Raw genomic sequence first — 12,999 nt, 5'->3', positions numbered from 1 at the left:
AAATAACCCAACCTACCCTCAAGTACCAGATACTAGTTTTTAAAGTATAATATGTAAAATAGACCTTGACCTCCACCTGTAGTGCTGATCTCTTCCTCTGACCTTCAGAGGAGATTCCTATTATGAGCTGAATGGATATTTTCCTGTCTTTATTTTTTGTTTATTTTTATTTTTTATTTTTAAGAGAAAAAGAGGGCACAAGTGAGCAAGGGGCAGAGAGAGAGACAGAATCCTGAGGGGCAGAGAGAGAGAGAGAGGGAAGTGGGGCTCACCCAAAGCGGGGTTCGAGCCCACCCGATGCAGGGCTCGGAATCATGAACTGTGAGATCATGACCTGAGCTGAAGTTGGATGCTTAACCAACTGAGCCGCCTCAGCGCCCCATCCTATCTCTATTTTAAAATATAAAATAGATTCTAAAATCTAGAGATAAATTTTATATTAATTTCTTTTAAATGTTTGAATTATTGAAGTTCTAGAAAAACCATGTCTCTGGCTCTTTCTGCAACAGTAATTTTGACACTGTTGATACCACTTTATGAAACTTGGCTTTCTGAGGATTTCTTTGTTTTACATTTCAGATTGCTGAATGTTGATGGTCATTAAATGAAATAAAGACAGGACTCACATAAAGAAAATGCAAGTTTTAAAAACTTAGGAGGAAATGCTGAGATTACTATTGTAGTGGGTGACGGATTTGTTTTAGGTTAGGGAATATTTCTTAAGTTTTAAAAAGTAAGTCCCCGATGTGAATCACAGTATAATATTTAAAGAAATGGATTGTTATTACTTTTCAAAATTTAACTGTTTTGTCTACTTGCAAAAACAAACTAAAAAGTCTTAAATTATTTAACTTAAATTATTTATCTTAAATAAACTCGGAGTCTTAAACTAAATTATTGCCATTTTCTCTTTAGCAAGATGATCAACTTATCTGAACCAGATACAATTGATGAAAGAGCCATTAATAAGAAAAAGCTCACCCATTTCACTATTTCTGTAAGTATTTGTCCTTTGCTAGTAATCATGTTACTGTGCTGTAAAATGTCAGGCCTTTATTAATGGGTGGTTAGGCCCAGGTGAAACCTTTTTTTACTCCAGTTTTATTGAGAAATAATTGACATACATTACTGCGATGGTTTGACTTACATATATTGTGAAACGATTACCACAATAAGTTCAGCTAATATCCATCTTTTCATAGAGATACAATAAAAAGAAACAAGGACAAAAATTTTCTCCTTGCAATGAGAACTCAGAGGATCTACTCTCTTAAAAACTTTCCTGGATATCATACAGCAGTGTTAGCTATAGTCATCATGTACATTACATCCCTAGTGCTTAACTATCTTATAACTGGAAGTTCGTACCTTTTGACCACCTTTCTCCAATTTTTCCTCCCCTCACACTTTGCCTCTGATAACTGCAAGTCTGATCTCTTTCTCTATGAATTTGGTATTTTTTGTTTTGTTTTGTTTTAGATTCCACATATAAGTGAGGTCATATAGTATTTGTCTTTCTCTGACTTATTTCTAACATAATGGGTTCTCTGACTTATCTCTAACATAATGGGTTCAAGGTCCATTCATGTAAAATGTTTGATTTAACGTAATTTCAGTTTCCATAAAAACTAGGTTTTTATTAAGTAAAATTCAGCTGCATTTTGTACTGAATGAAATTAAGATTCAAAGTGCTTTGAATGAACTTAAGGTAGTAGTATTCAAGTTATATAATTGTAATCATTCAGTTGTTTTTATTTATTTTTATTTTTTTAAGTTGATTTTTGAAAGAGAGAGAGAGTGCATGCACATGCATGTGAGCAGGGGAAGGGCAGAGAGACAGGGAGAGAGAGAATCCCAAGCAGGCTCTGTGCTGTCTGCACTATGGGCTCTACCCCACAAACTCCTGGATCAAAAATCAAGAGTTTGACACTTAACTGCCAGAGCCACCCAGATGCCCCGAGTTGCTTTTCTAATACAATTTTTTCTTTTTTCTTTTTAATGTTTGTTTACTTATTTTTGAGAGAGAGAAAGCACACACAAGCAGGGGAGGGGCAGAGAGAGAGAGGGAAAGAGAGAAACCCAAGCAGCCTCCGTGCTGTCAGCGCAGAGCCTGACATGGGGCTGGAACTCATGACCTGTGAGATCATGACCTGTGCCGAAGTTGGACGCTTAACCGACTGAGCCACCCAAGTGCCCCCAAGTTGCTTTTATTAACAAATATTTGCTTGATACTGTTGTTCTTGGTTGAAATAAGAGTACTGTATAGTTTTACCACCTGTTTTACTATTTCACAGAATTTGGGTTATTCTTTTTTACTATATTGTTCTGTAGTCAGCATCTCCATTCAAGTCTTATTGAGCTCAGGAATTTATAGTCACCACACTTTTCCCTCAAAATCTCTAGAGCAGTGGTAGATATTAGTATTTACTAAGTACTTACTATTTTCCAGTCACTGTTCTAAACAAACTGATGAATTACCTCTTTGACTCTTCCCAGCACTCTTAAAATAAGATACCTATGTTTTTACGGATGAGAAAATTGAGGTACTGAGAAATTACCCAGGATATGATCCCAGTGGTCTAGATCTAGAGCCCATCCTTATAATCACTATGGTATACTGCCACTCTTGTATCATGGTAGCAATAGCAACTAGTTAATACACTAGCCACAGCTGCAGCTATTAAAAGTGAGCTACTGCTAAGCTCTATCCTTCATTTCTATTGGCAAATACAATCCTTGATTCTGCTAAAGTTGTTTAGTCTCTTTTATGAGGAAGCTACAACCTTGGGGCAGTTGGTACATGGTTTATCTTGGACTCTTAAGGGGTACTCCCATTTCCTGTTATCCTTGAGAAGTATTGTATTGACTGTTGAGTAACATGGCTTTCTTGTCTCCCACTTTCCAATAAGCCAATAATATTGCATAATCCTGGCAGGAATTCTTCCAACGTTTATTTATTTTTGGGACAGAGAGAGACAGAGAATGAACAGGGGAGGGGCAGAGAGAGAGGGAGACACAGAATTGGAAACAGGCTCCAGGCTCTGAGCCATCAGCCCAGAGCCTGACACGGGGCTCGAACTCCCGGACCGCGAGATCGTGACCTGGCTGAAGTCGGACGCTTAACCGACTGCGCCACCCAGGCGCCCCTGGCAGGAATTCTTCAAGAAGCCATTTCCAATTGCAGTTGCGAGAAGTTTATTTTCTTTCACATCTTATGTCAGGATGCTTTGTTTAGTATCTAATGATTGCTGAAAATATTCATATATATCATAGAATACATGTGTCACATAATTTTTTATGGCACTGACCCTGAAATGCAGTGTTTCTCACTATTGTACAAATTTATTGTTTGGTTTTACTTTTAACATTTGTATGCTGTATGTTAAAGAAAATAAAAAATATTATCTAGCTATTTTGCAATAACTACAGGATGGGCCTGAGGCCTAAATCTTTTACAGTTTTATTTTTAGAGATAACATTCTAGGGGATAATAGTCTAGATTTTTAGGAGGCTTGAAAGAGTATTCCAAAATAGAATGGGAAAAGACAGATCTCTGAAAAGGAGCAAAGTGTTAATTTGGATATTAAATCTGTCATATTGAATCAGTAATTTTAGAGCTCTGGGAATAGATCTGCTGGGATACTACCAGTTTTCCATGAAACTTTATCCCAAAGAAGCCTCATTCAATTTGTAAAGGACTGCAAAGTTGCGATAATCTCGTTTTTTACCTCATGATGATGGGTTTATGTAGTATTGTGATGTATGAAAGAAGAGAAATATGATAGGATGAAAATGACATATAATATCTATGAGTGCAAGGGAGAAAGATTGAGTAGTAAAGAGACGGTTAAAACCATAGGTTTTTTTTTTTTTTTTTTTCTTGACTAGGGTATTTTGCTTTTGTAAATACTACGTATGTTTTAAAATCTGAATTTTCACAATCTATTGTTTCTAATTTACTTTCAAAACTAGTTGATAAGACTTGAAAAGTACTTTCTCACATGTATTTTTCCTTGTGGCAATTCAGGAAAATTTAAACCTGGCCTTGAATTCTGCCTCAGCCATTGGTTGCACAGTGGTCAACATTGGTGCACAGGATCTCAAAGAAGGAAAACCTCACCTGGTCTTGGGACTTCTCTGGCAGATCATCAAAGTTGGTCTTTTTGCCGATATTGAGATTTCCAGGAATGAAGGTAGAACCATAAAAAATATTCACTTTTCATTGACATCTACTTACTATGGGAAGAATTTATATTTCATTGTTTTCCTCTCAGCTCTAATTGCATTACTAAATGAGGGTGAGGATCTAGAAGAGCTGATGAAGCTTTCTCCAGAGGAATTATTGCTGCGATGGGTGAACTACCATCTGACCAATGCAGGATGGCGTACCATCAACAACTTCAGCAGCGACATTAAGGTTTATATTTTAATGCTCAACGTTGTGACATAAATAAGGACATAGAATGTAAAAACGCAAAAGGTGTTCAGACGTAAACTTGAAGTGTAATTCATAACGACACAGTGTAGAAAATGAAACTTTGTGTTTTTCTGTCTGAAGTGGAGCTCCCAATTATAATTGCAAAATCTTTTCTTTTAAAAAAAAATGAGTTTCAATTGATGGTTACCGGAAAGAAAGAGGATGGGGGAATGGGTGATGAGCACCAGGTGTTGTATGGAGGTTTAGGGTTGTTGTGTTGTTGTATACCTGAAAGTAGTATTAACTGTATGTTAACTAACTAGAATTTCAATAAAGTCTTAAAAAATAAAAAGGACAAAATACTCTTTTTGCAATAAAAAAAATTGGTTTATTGATATTTAAGAAGAAATACAACTAGCTGTGAGAAGGCACTGTGCTAGCAGATAAAGTACTTTCCCATTTCATATGCCACAGAAAGACTAAATTATAATGAAGATGTCAGTCTGTTAATTTGAACTAAAAATTCATCTGTTCACTGGGCGAGAGGCCCTTGTGGACCTCTCCAGTCCAACACTCTTACTCCCACTTTGCCAATAACCAGCTAACAGGAGACCAAATATCTGAGGGCACAGGGAATCGGTAGACAAAAGGAATTCTTCAGGTATGTTTCTCAACCAAAGTAGCCTGCAATGCTTCCCTCCCTACTGGGAGAGCTTGTTGAGGAAACTGTAACATTCAGTATGCCTAACAGCTCTCCCATGGTCACTTCCCTGGCATGCATTGCCAAACTCGGTCCCTGTGACTCCTTCTTCTCTGTTTCCCACCCTCCAACCCCAGACTAATCAGCATTAGCATTTAGTTGTATTTTCTGTAGATATATTAACACCTTCAATCAGATTATGTTTTTGTCATAATGGGCTTAGATGACAGTCTCTTTCTTTGAAATGACATTATATTTCTCTTTCATCTATTACATGCTCATTGAAAATTTAATCACTTGATGATTATAAAAGAGCTGATATTCTGTGAAAAAAATAAAATAAAATTTTATTTTGGGGGTGCTCTCTTATTTTAAAATTCATTTCATCAGATATTTATTAAACCCCTCCCGTGGGGTATTCTGCCAGGCACAGGGGATGCTTGAGAAGCTTACCAGTTACACAGGCAGGTACACACTAGTAGATGGATGTTTCAGTTATCTATTGCTATATAATAAGCCACTCAAAATGTAATAGCTTAATTTTTATATTTATCGGTATGCCCAGAAAACTTATTTTGGGATTTTGTTTTTACCTATAGGGAGTTTTTTCCCCTGTTTCTCCTCAATGCCTTAATTAATAAATGAGTATGTCAACACTCTTAAGAAGCATTATTTGGAAATAGGGAATCTAGAAATAAACCCCAATGATGTCTAATATGATGCTCATAAAATTATATTATGTACTGTGTATCTTCCTTTCAAAAGGTTAGGATGATACAGAAGCCCAAAGGTCTACTGCAGAAATAAATGAATTCACTTTACCCTTAAAAAAGAAAACTTAACAGCTTAAAATAATATTGTTTCTCATGATTCTGTGGGTTCATGCAGCTTGGTTGAGTGGTTCTACTTCAGATGGTTTTGGTTGGGATCACTAACTCATTGGCATTCAGCTGTCAGTTGGACTGGCCTGGAGGGTGCACGAGGCCACCACTCACATGTGTAGTGCTTCACTGTGTCTCCATGAGGCCTTTCCACATGGCTAGACTGGGCTTCCTCACAGTCTGATAGTCTCAGATGTTGGGACTTCCTACATGGAGGCTAACTTCAAGAGGGAGGAAGCAGAAGCTATTAATGCTTGAGCCTGGAAACCCCAGAATATCACTTTCACTGCATTCTGTTGTTCAGAACAAGTTACAAGGCAGTTCTGAGTTTAATGGCTTGGAGGGTTAATGGCTGGAGGGTTCCAAAAGATAATGCTTGACCCTAATCTTAACCAATGCTGATGCTTCAGAGCGTAAACAAATGAAAAAGTGAGGAAGGATATTCCAAATATAGGGAACAGTGTTGCTAGAAGCTTTGAGGTGCAAAACAGCATAGTGTATTCAGGAGCCTATATAAGTTTATAAATAAAATTACAAGTTATTTTATTCTTCAAGATGAGGACAGTTTCTTCAGTTTGAGTACTGTTTTCCTAAATCAAATGATGCTTTTATTCATTTTAAAAATTCTATTTCATTTCTTCCCTTGAAGGATTCAAGAGCCTATTTTCATCTGCTTAATCAGATTGCACCTAAAGGTGACCGGGATGATGGACCTGCCATTACCATTGATCTTTCAGGATTTAATGTAAGTACAGTTTTTGATTAAAATTTTTATTTCGATAAAATATACATAACAACATTTACCATTTTAACCATTTTAAATGTACATTTCATTGGCATTAAGTACATTTGCATTGTGTACAGCCATCACCACTGTCCATCCCTGAAACTTTGATCATTCTATAGTGAAATCTGTACGCATTAAACAATAACTATTCCCTTCTCCCCCAAGTCCCTGGTAACCACTGTTCTACTTTCTATCTCTATGAATTTGACTAGTGAGTCCAGTCAAATTTAGAGTGTAATTTTCTATAGGCAGCATTCCCTGGTGGAGCCCTTAGCTCTTCATTAAACCTTGGCCCTTTGCTCTTCTCAAGTTTTTTCATGCCTTAGGCTTCACATCTCCAAGCTAAGCCATCTGGCTGTCATAACTGACGAAAAAGAATTGCAGGATTCTAATCTTGAGTATGTGTGGAATCAACCTTACATCCACATTTTCCTGGTGCAACATAACCGGAACTCACCAGGGTGCATTTGTGGCTATCACCGTGTCCTAGGTAAGGGAGCAACAAGCCATTATTAGATTGCTAAGCAACTGATTATCAGTTCTTTCAACTTCTGTTCAGAAATCTACAAAATAAAAGATGGCTGTTCTTAGTGTTTACAGTGTAGGGAGGACTGATGCAGATCCTGACTCATCTAACACATTTCCCAGGAATCCCATTTTTTAGCATAAGTTGTAAATACTGGGGATGGTTCTATCTAAATATTAAAATCGATAAGACTATAGTTTGTATGATAATCTATTTAGTACTTTAAGTGCAACATCCATAATCGTTTTAAAGGCAAATTGAGCCATTACAAGTTAATCATACTTTACGTTATTACAATAAAACATTTGAGAAAGTATTGCAAAACTGCAAAATTTACAAATTAGTTTGAGTAAAAAATTAGGAAATTAAAAAACCTATGGAAAATTTCAAACATAATAAAAATGAATAAACCCAATAAAATGTGCTCATGCCCCAGGTTCAACAAGTATCAACTCATGGTCAATCTTCTTTTGTCTATCACCTATCCTTCCTCTCCCATGTTTTTTTGAATCAAATCCTGGACATCATATCATTTCATTGATAAGTATTTCAATATGTATTTCTTTTTTTTTTTTTTAATTTTTTTTTTTAAACGTTTATTTATTTTTGAGACAGAGAGAGACAGAGCATGAACGGGGGAGGGGCAGAGAGAGAGGGAGGGGCAGAGAGAGAGGGAGGCACAGAATCCGAAGCAGGCTCCAGGCTCTGAGCCATCAGCCCAGAGCCCGACGCGGGGCTTGAACTCGCGGACCGCGAGATAGTGACCTGAGCTGAAGTCGGATGCTTAACCGACTGAGCCCCCCAGGCGCCCCTCAATATGTATTTCTAAAAGATAAAAAAAAACCTTTAAAGATATAACCATAATACCTTATCATACCTAAAACATTAACAATAATCTGTAATATTATCAAAATATTTAGTCAACACTGACATTTCCAATTGCCTCATAAATGTCAGATTTTCTTTTCATAGTCTATTTGGATCAAGATCTAAATAAGATCCACATATTATAATTTGTTCATGTCTACATTAGGAACTTTTTATTGTTGTTTAATAGCATTGTATCTATCACTTTCTCTGATTTTGTTTACATTTTTACTTTTTTGTAACTGGTGCACAGAATGAGGTAAAATTCTTGGTCATAATATTCGCTCATCATGGACCCATTCATGTCCCTTTTTTTATTTATCTTTATTTGTAGTTGTTTGTTTTAAATTATAACAAGTCCGTCCGTATGAACCCTCAATCCAAGAAAGCTAAGACCTTGATATTAACTTACATTTAGCTCTATACTTCCCTATTCCATCTTTCTGCCTCACCTTAATATGATAATCACTACCTTGAATCTTATGTTCATTGTTCTTTTGCTTTTTTTAATATAGTTTTCTTTCAAACAAACATATTCCTTACAAAATTACCTTTTTCATTTTACTTTTTAACTTCACATGAAATTTATTATCTTGTATTTAAATTACTGATACTTATTTTGAACGTATTATATTGCTAAGAGTCACTCATATTGTTGTATATCACTGTGTACATATAACACAGTTTATTCATCTGCTTTCCTGTTGACAAGTATTTGGTTTGTTTCTAGGATTTTGCACATGTGAAAAGTGCTGTCCTTCTGATTTTAATATGATTTTATTTGTATCCCAGCTTGGTTTTCATTGAGAAAAGAATTTATTGAAAATATTATTCAGGGTAGAATGGTTGAGACAACTAAGCCTCTTAGCCAAAAGGCACTCCAGTATATGGCCTTGACCACATTATCAATAATTTGACCAGTAGGAGCTGTTTGATATGATATTTGAGAGTTTTGTTGAGTATTGCAGCAATGAGGGAGAAGTATTCCTCTGATCCCAGCAAGAAAACTCAAGAGAAATTGATTTAGAATTTCTGCACATTCTGACCTTATTTTGACCTATCATTTAATATATTTCCAGAAACGTGATTGCTTATAAATATGTATATCAGTAAACAATTATGCCAATCAAAAGTTTGACCATTTTTGTCTTATTTTGTTATTTAGGAGAAAAATGACCTGAAGCGTGCTGGATTCATGCTTCAAGAAGCAGATAAACTGGGCTGCAGACAGTTTGTTACTCCTGCAGATGTGGTTTCAGGCAATCCTAAACTTAATTTAGCTTTTGTAGCTAATCTGTTTAACACATACCCATGCCTCCATAAGCCTGATAATAATGACATCGATATGAATTTACTGGAAGGTATGTTCTTTTTGCCTTAAATTGCTTCACTGTATGTATCTTCTTGTGGTGTTGACCTGCTTCAGTGTCAGAGGTAGGGAATGATGGTGGGAGATGAAGTTTACTGTGTGTAGGCATGTGCATCCATTAAAACGTTCAAATAGGGAAAGTGGTTATTGGTTTTGGCTCAGAGAGAATGCTGGGGTAAATCTTACTTGTCTGTCATTTCTGCATACGAGTTTAGTGAAAACTATCATACATTTAAAATAGTCTCTTAAATGACCACATAACTCCACCACCAATATGGACAATGAATTATCTATTGGAAAAAATAATCATTTTGTAGCTTTTTTTCTCCTTTGAAAGCTACAGTTTGACTCCAGTATTGTTCTCTTTTTAATGTTTTTAATGTACATGAAAAAATTTTAAATATTCATTACTTGTCGTGTGTGGGCTACTGTTATCTGTCTCATAATTTATAATCCTTTCCTATTTTGCTTCATGAAATGCAGATTTGACCCCTCCTAATGTAGGTACTGTATTTAGTACTTTTCTATACTCTAAATATATTCATTCTGAAATTCTTTTTATTAGTACTATTTATTCTTTCTGAGTTGATATTTATTTTTTGCATTGTTCATGCTGTGTTTTTTCTCTCTTAATATGCCTAAAGAATGATGACAAGGAAGAAACACAAATGAAACTTACTTAGAATATCAGAGCAAGGTTTGATTATGTAAACTCTCCACCGAATTTGCCTTCTATAATGCTGGGATATTATAGTTGTAAATACATTTAAAATCAGTTTTGACAATTGGATTTCATGATGTAAAGCCTTTATCCCTCTCCCGTGAATAAACAAACTTACCTTTCAACACAAGTGATCTTTGAAAGGATCTATTTAGGTTCTATAACTTTTTTTTGGTATTATTTAGCTATGGTACATTTCTTGAATGTCATTGAAGCTTACAATATATGAATCATAACAACAAAAACATTCTCACCATCTAGTTCTTTGTCCCCATCTTTGTTTCCTAGCCTCTCTTCTCTTCTCTCATTCTCACACTCTCACAGATACACCCAAACCCACAGTAGTATCAGAACTAAAGGTAAAAACAATGGCAGCATTCAGAGCTAGGGACTGATCCTAAAATATTCTCACTAGTTGCCCTGGTTTGGAGAAGGCAGTCTTCAAGTAGGGATTCTTGGTGGGGAGAATTCGATGTTGCAGTGCTCATTCTCTCACATCGCCCACCGTACTCCCTTCCCTCCCTGGGGAGATAGACTGAGAAATCAGTTTCTTGTTCTTCTCTTTGACTGCCACAACCAGAGGTCCAATTTCCTTGATGCTTTATAATTACATGTTTTTGATTAATGAAAAAAGTTTCAGATTTAATAAATATATTCTTTGAGGAACATGATTAATTCAGTTCACTCTTCCTGAGGTCCGTAAAATAAAGACTATATTCTTTACATAGATTTGTACTTGAGAGGGAGCATAGATAAAAGTGTAGATCTTTCAGCAGAGACATTTAGGGTGAGGGATTAGAACTTAAAAAAAATTAAATAAAAAGGAAGACTGCTAAGTTTTTATCAGTCTGGAAAATTTCAAAATCCCTCTGTATCTTACAATAGAAGGCATTGTTTAGAGTGGCATATTAAATATGATCTGCTTTTTATAGTCACTGAATTCTTGCTAGATATCTTTTCCAACTTGCTCGCTCTCCTATTTGTCATGTTTGAATTCTTTTGCTAGTGTTCAGCATGCTTTTGGAATTTTTCAGTGTGAATACGATTGCTAAATATTTCCATTAGTATTTACTCTATTTATATAAGAAGATACTATGGGAAATATTTATCAATCATCTTTATTTATAACATATGTATATCCTGATACATTTGCCAAAAATGTATGTAACTTCGACTGTCATTGGAATTTTTCCTCTATAAATTTGTTTTTATAGATCCTTATGAAATTTGAAGCTTGACCTTATCACATCCCATATTCATATATTAGTATGTCCTCATTGGCAAAGAACTTTGTATGGAATTGAGAAAATTAAAAGCCCAACTAAATATAAAAACTTCACATTAAATTGAGCCAAATTCTGAATCTCAGAATCCATTGGTGGTGATAGAAAATATATAGGCCACTGAATTACACTTTGTTCTAACTATGGGTCCACCATTTAGTATCCAAGTGACTTCTGTCAGCCTTGGTTTTTTCATCTGTAAAAACAGATTAATAATACTAATTTTGAAGAATTACAGAGCAGGTTAAAATGACCTTTCATGAATGAAAGGGTTGAGCATACAATATGTGCTCAGTAATAGTCAGGTTGGGAAGAGGAAAACACTTAACATATCACTTAGCACATTTAGTGAGTGTTAAATATATGTTAGTTCCTTTTCTTTCCTCTTAGTAGTCTGCTTGTAATATATTATGTTTTTCTGAAACTTTTTCAATTGCAGATAAGTTTGACCCTGAAAATGAAATGTCTTATAGTTCTTTCTATCTTTTATATCAGCAATTAAGATTTTACTTCTAAGATTGCTTTAGTTGTCTGCAATACAGACAACCCTTACAATCTGGAATACATATGTTTTTGTAATGCTTTACCATGGCTCTTGCACAAATGCATAGTGCTTCTGGCTTTGAGCATTTATTTACCAAGATAACTGGAAATGGTATTAGATAAATAAATGCTCACATGTATAATCTATTTTACTTTCCAGGCATAAGAAATTAAAATAATAACTATAATTAGTAGAGAACAGTGGGAAGAAATACTAACCCCTGAAGCTTATAACAGTTTCAGAACTCAGTCAAAATATGAGTGTCTTTTTAATATTATTTGCTGTATTATCGGGTTCAGCAGAGTTTGGATATTGTTTCAATTAAAAATTAGACTATTAAAAAAAAAAAGAAAAAAAATTAGACTATTGTTACACTATCAATGTTTGTAATTTTAAAACAGAACTTGGATTTTCCTAGAAGGAAATAATGCAAAAATCCTCTAATTACTAGAAAGAAATCTATTATAGATTGTAATAAAGAAACAACTAAAAGGTAAATCCAAGTCACATGTATCAAACTGTTGATGATGGTATGTTTATATTTATGTCGCTTTAGGGAAAGTCAGATACTTAATTTGCAGTTGTTTAATAACGCCTGTAAGCAGGCAAGCATGGTGTCTGGGAATATTTAGTTTAACTTGGTTAACTTTTTAAAAAATTTTTCACATAGGTTATTTATCATAAAGTGATAGTGGCAGATACAACAGACTGGCCAGTTACCTTTTATGCAGGCCAGAGAAAACAAAATTTAAGAAATTATATGGCTATATCATTTAATAGGGCAAGAATTAAAGTAGATTCTGGGAAAGCTGTTAGGTATTAACATAGAAAATCAAATAAAAATACAGTGGACAGATTATTTCCTGAAGAGCTGCCACAAAAAAAAAAAACAAAAACAAAAAAA

The 12,999-nt window shown here is 35.0% G+C and overlaps 1 protein-coding gene across 4 annotated transcripts in view; it reads left to right on the top strand.

Annotated features, from left to right (window-relative positions):
* Nucleotides 1–12,999, top strand: part of PLS1 (plastin 1) — a 112,248-nt gene that overhangs the window by 79,900 nt on the left and 19,349 nt on the right. For all 4 annotated transcript variants that reach the window (XM_045503414.1, XM_045503413.1, XM_045503412.1 and 1 more), the window contains 5 exons: nucleotides 916–997; nucleotides 4,028–4,193; nucleotides 4,275–4,417; nucleotides 6,648–6,743; nucleotides 9,344–9,539. In XM_045503414.1, the coding sequence (XP_045359370.1) occupies nucleotides 916–997; nucleotides 4,028–4,193; nucleotides 4,275–4,417; nucleotides 6,648–6,743; nucleotides 9,344–9,539 (683 nt within the window). The remainder of the gene's footprint in view (nucleotides 1–915; nucleotides 998–4,027; nucleotides 4,194–4,274; nucleotides 4,418–6,647; nucleotides 6,744–9,343; nucleotides 9,540–12,999) is intronic.

The sequence above is a fragment of the Leopardus geoffroyi genome, chromosome C2 (assembly GCF_018350155.1).
Source record: "Leopardus geoffroyi isolate Oge1 chromosome C2, O.geoffroyi_Oge1_pat1.0, whole genome shotgun sequence".
In the NCBI taxonomy this organism is placed as follows: domain Eukaryota; kingdom Metazoa; phylum Chordata; class Mammalia; order Carnivora; family Felidae; genus Leopardus; species Leopardus geoffroyi.
Note: the sequence above shows the minus strand (reverse complement) of the source record. Positions and strands in the feature narration are given on the sequence as shown.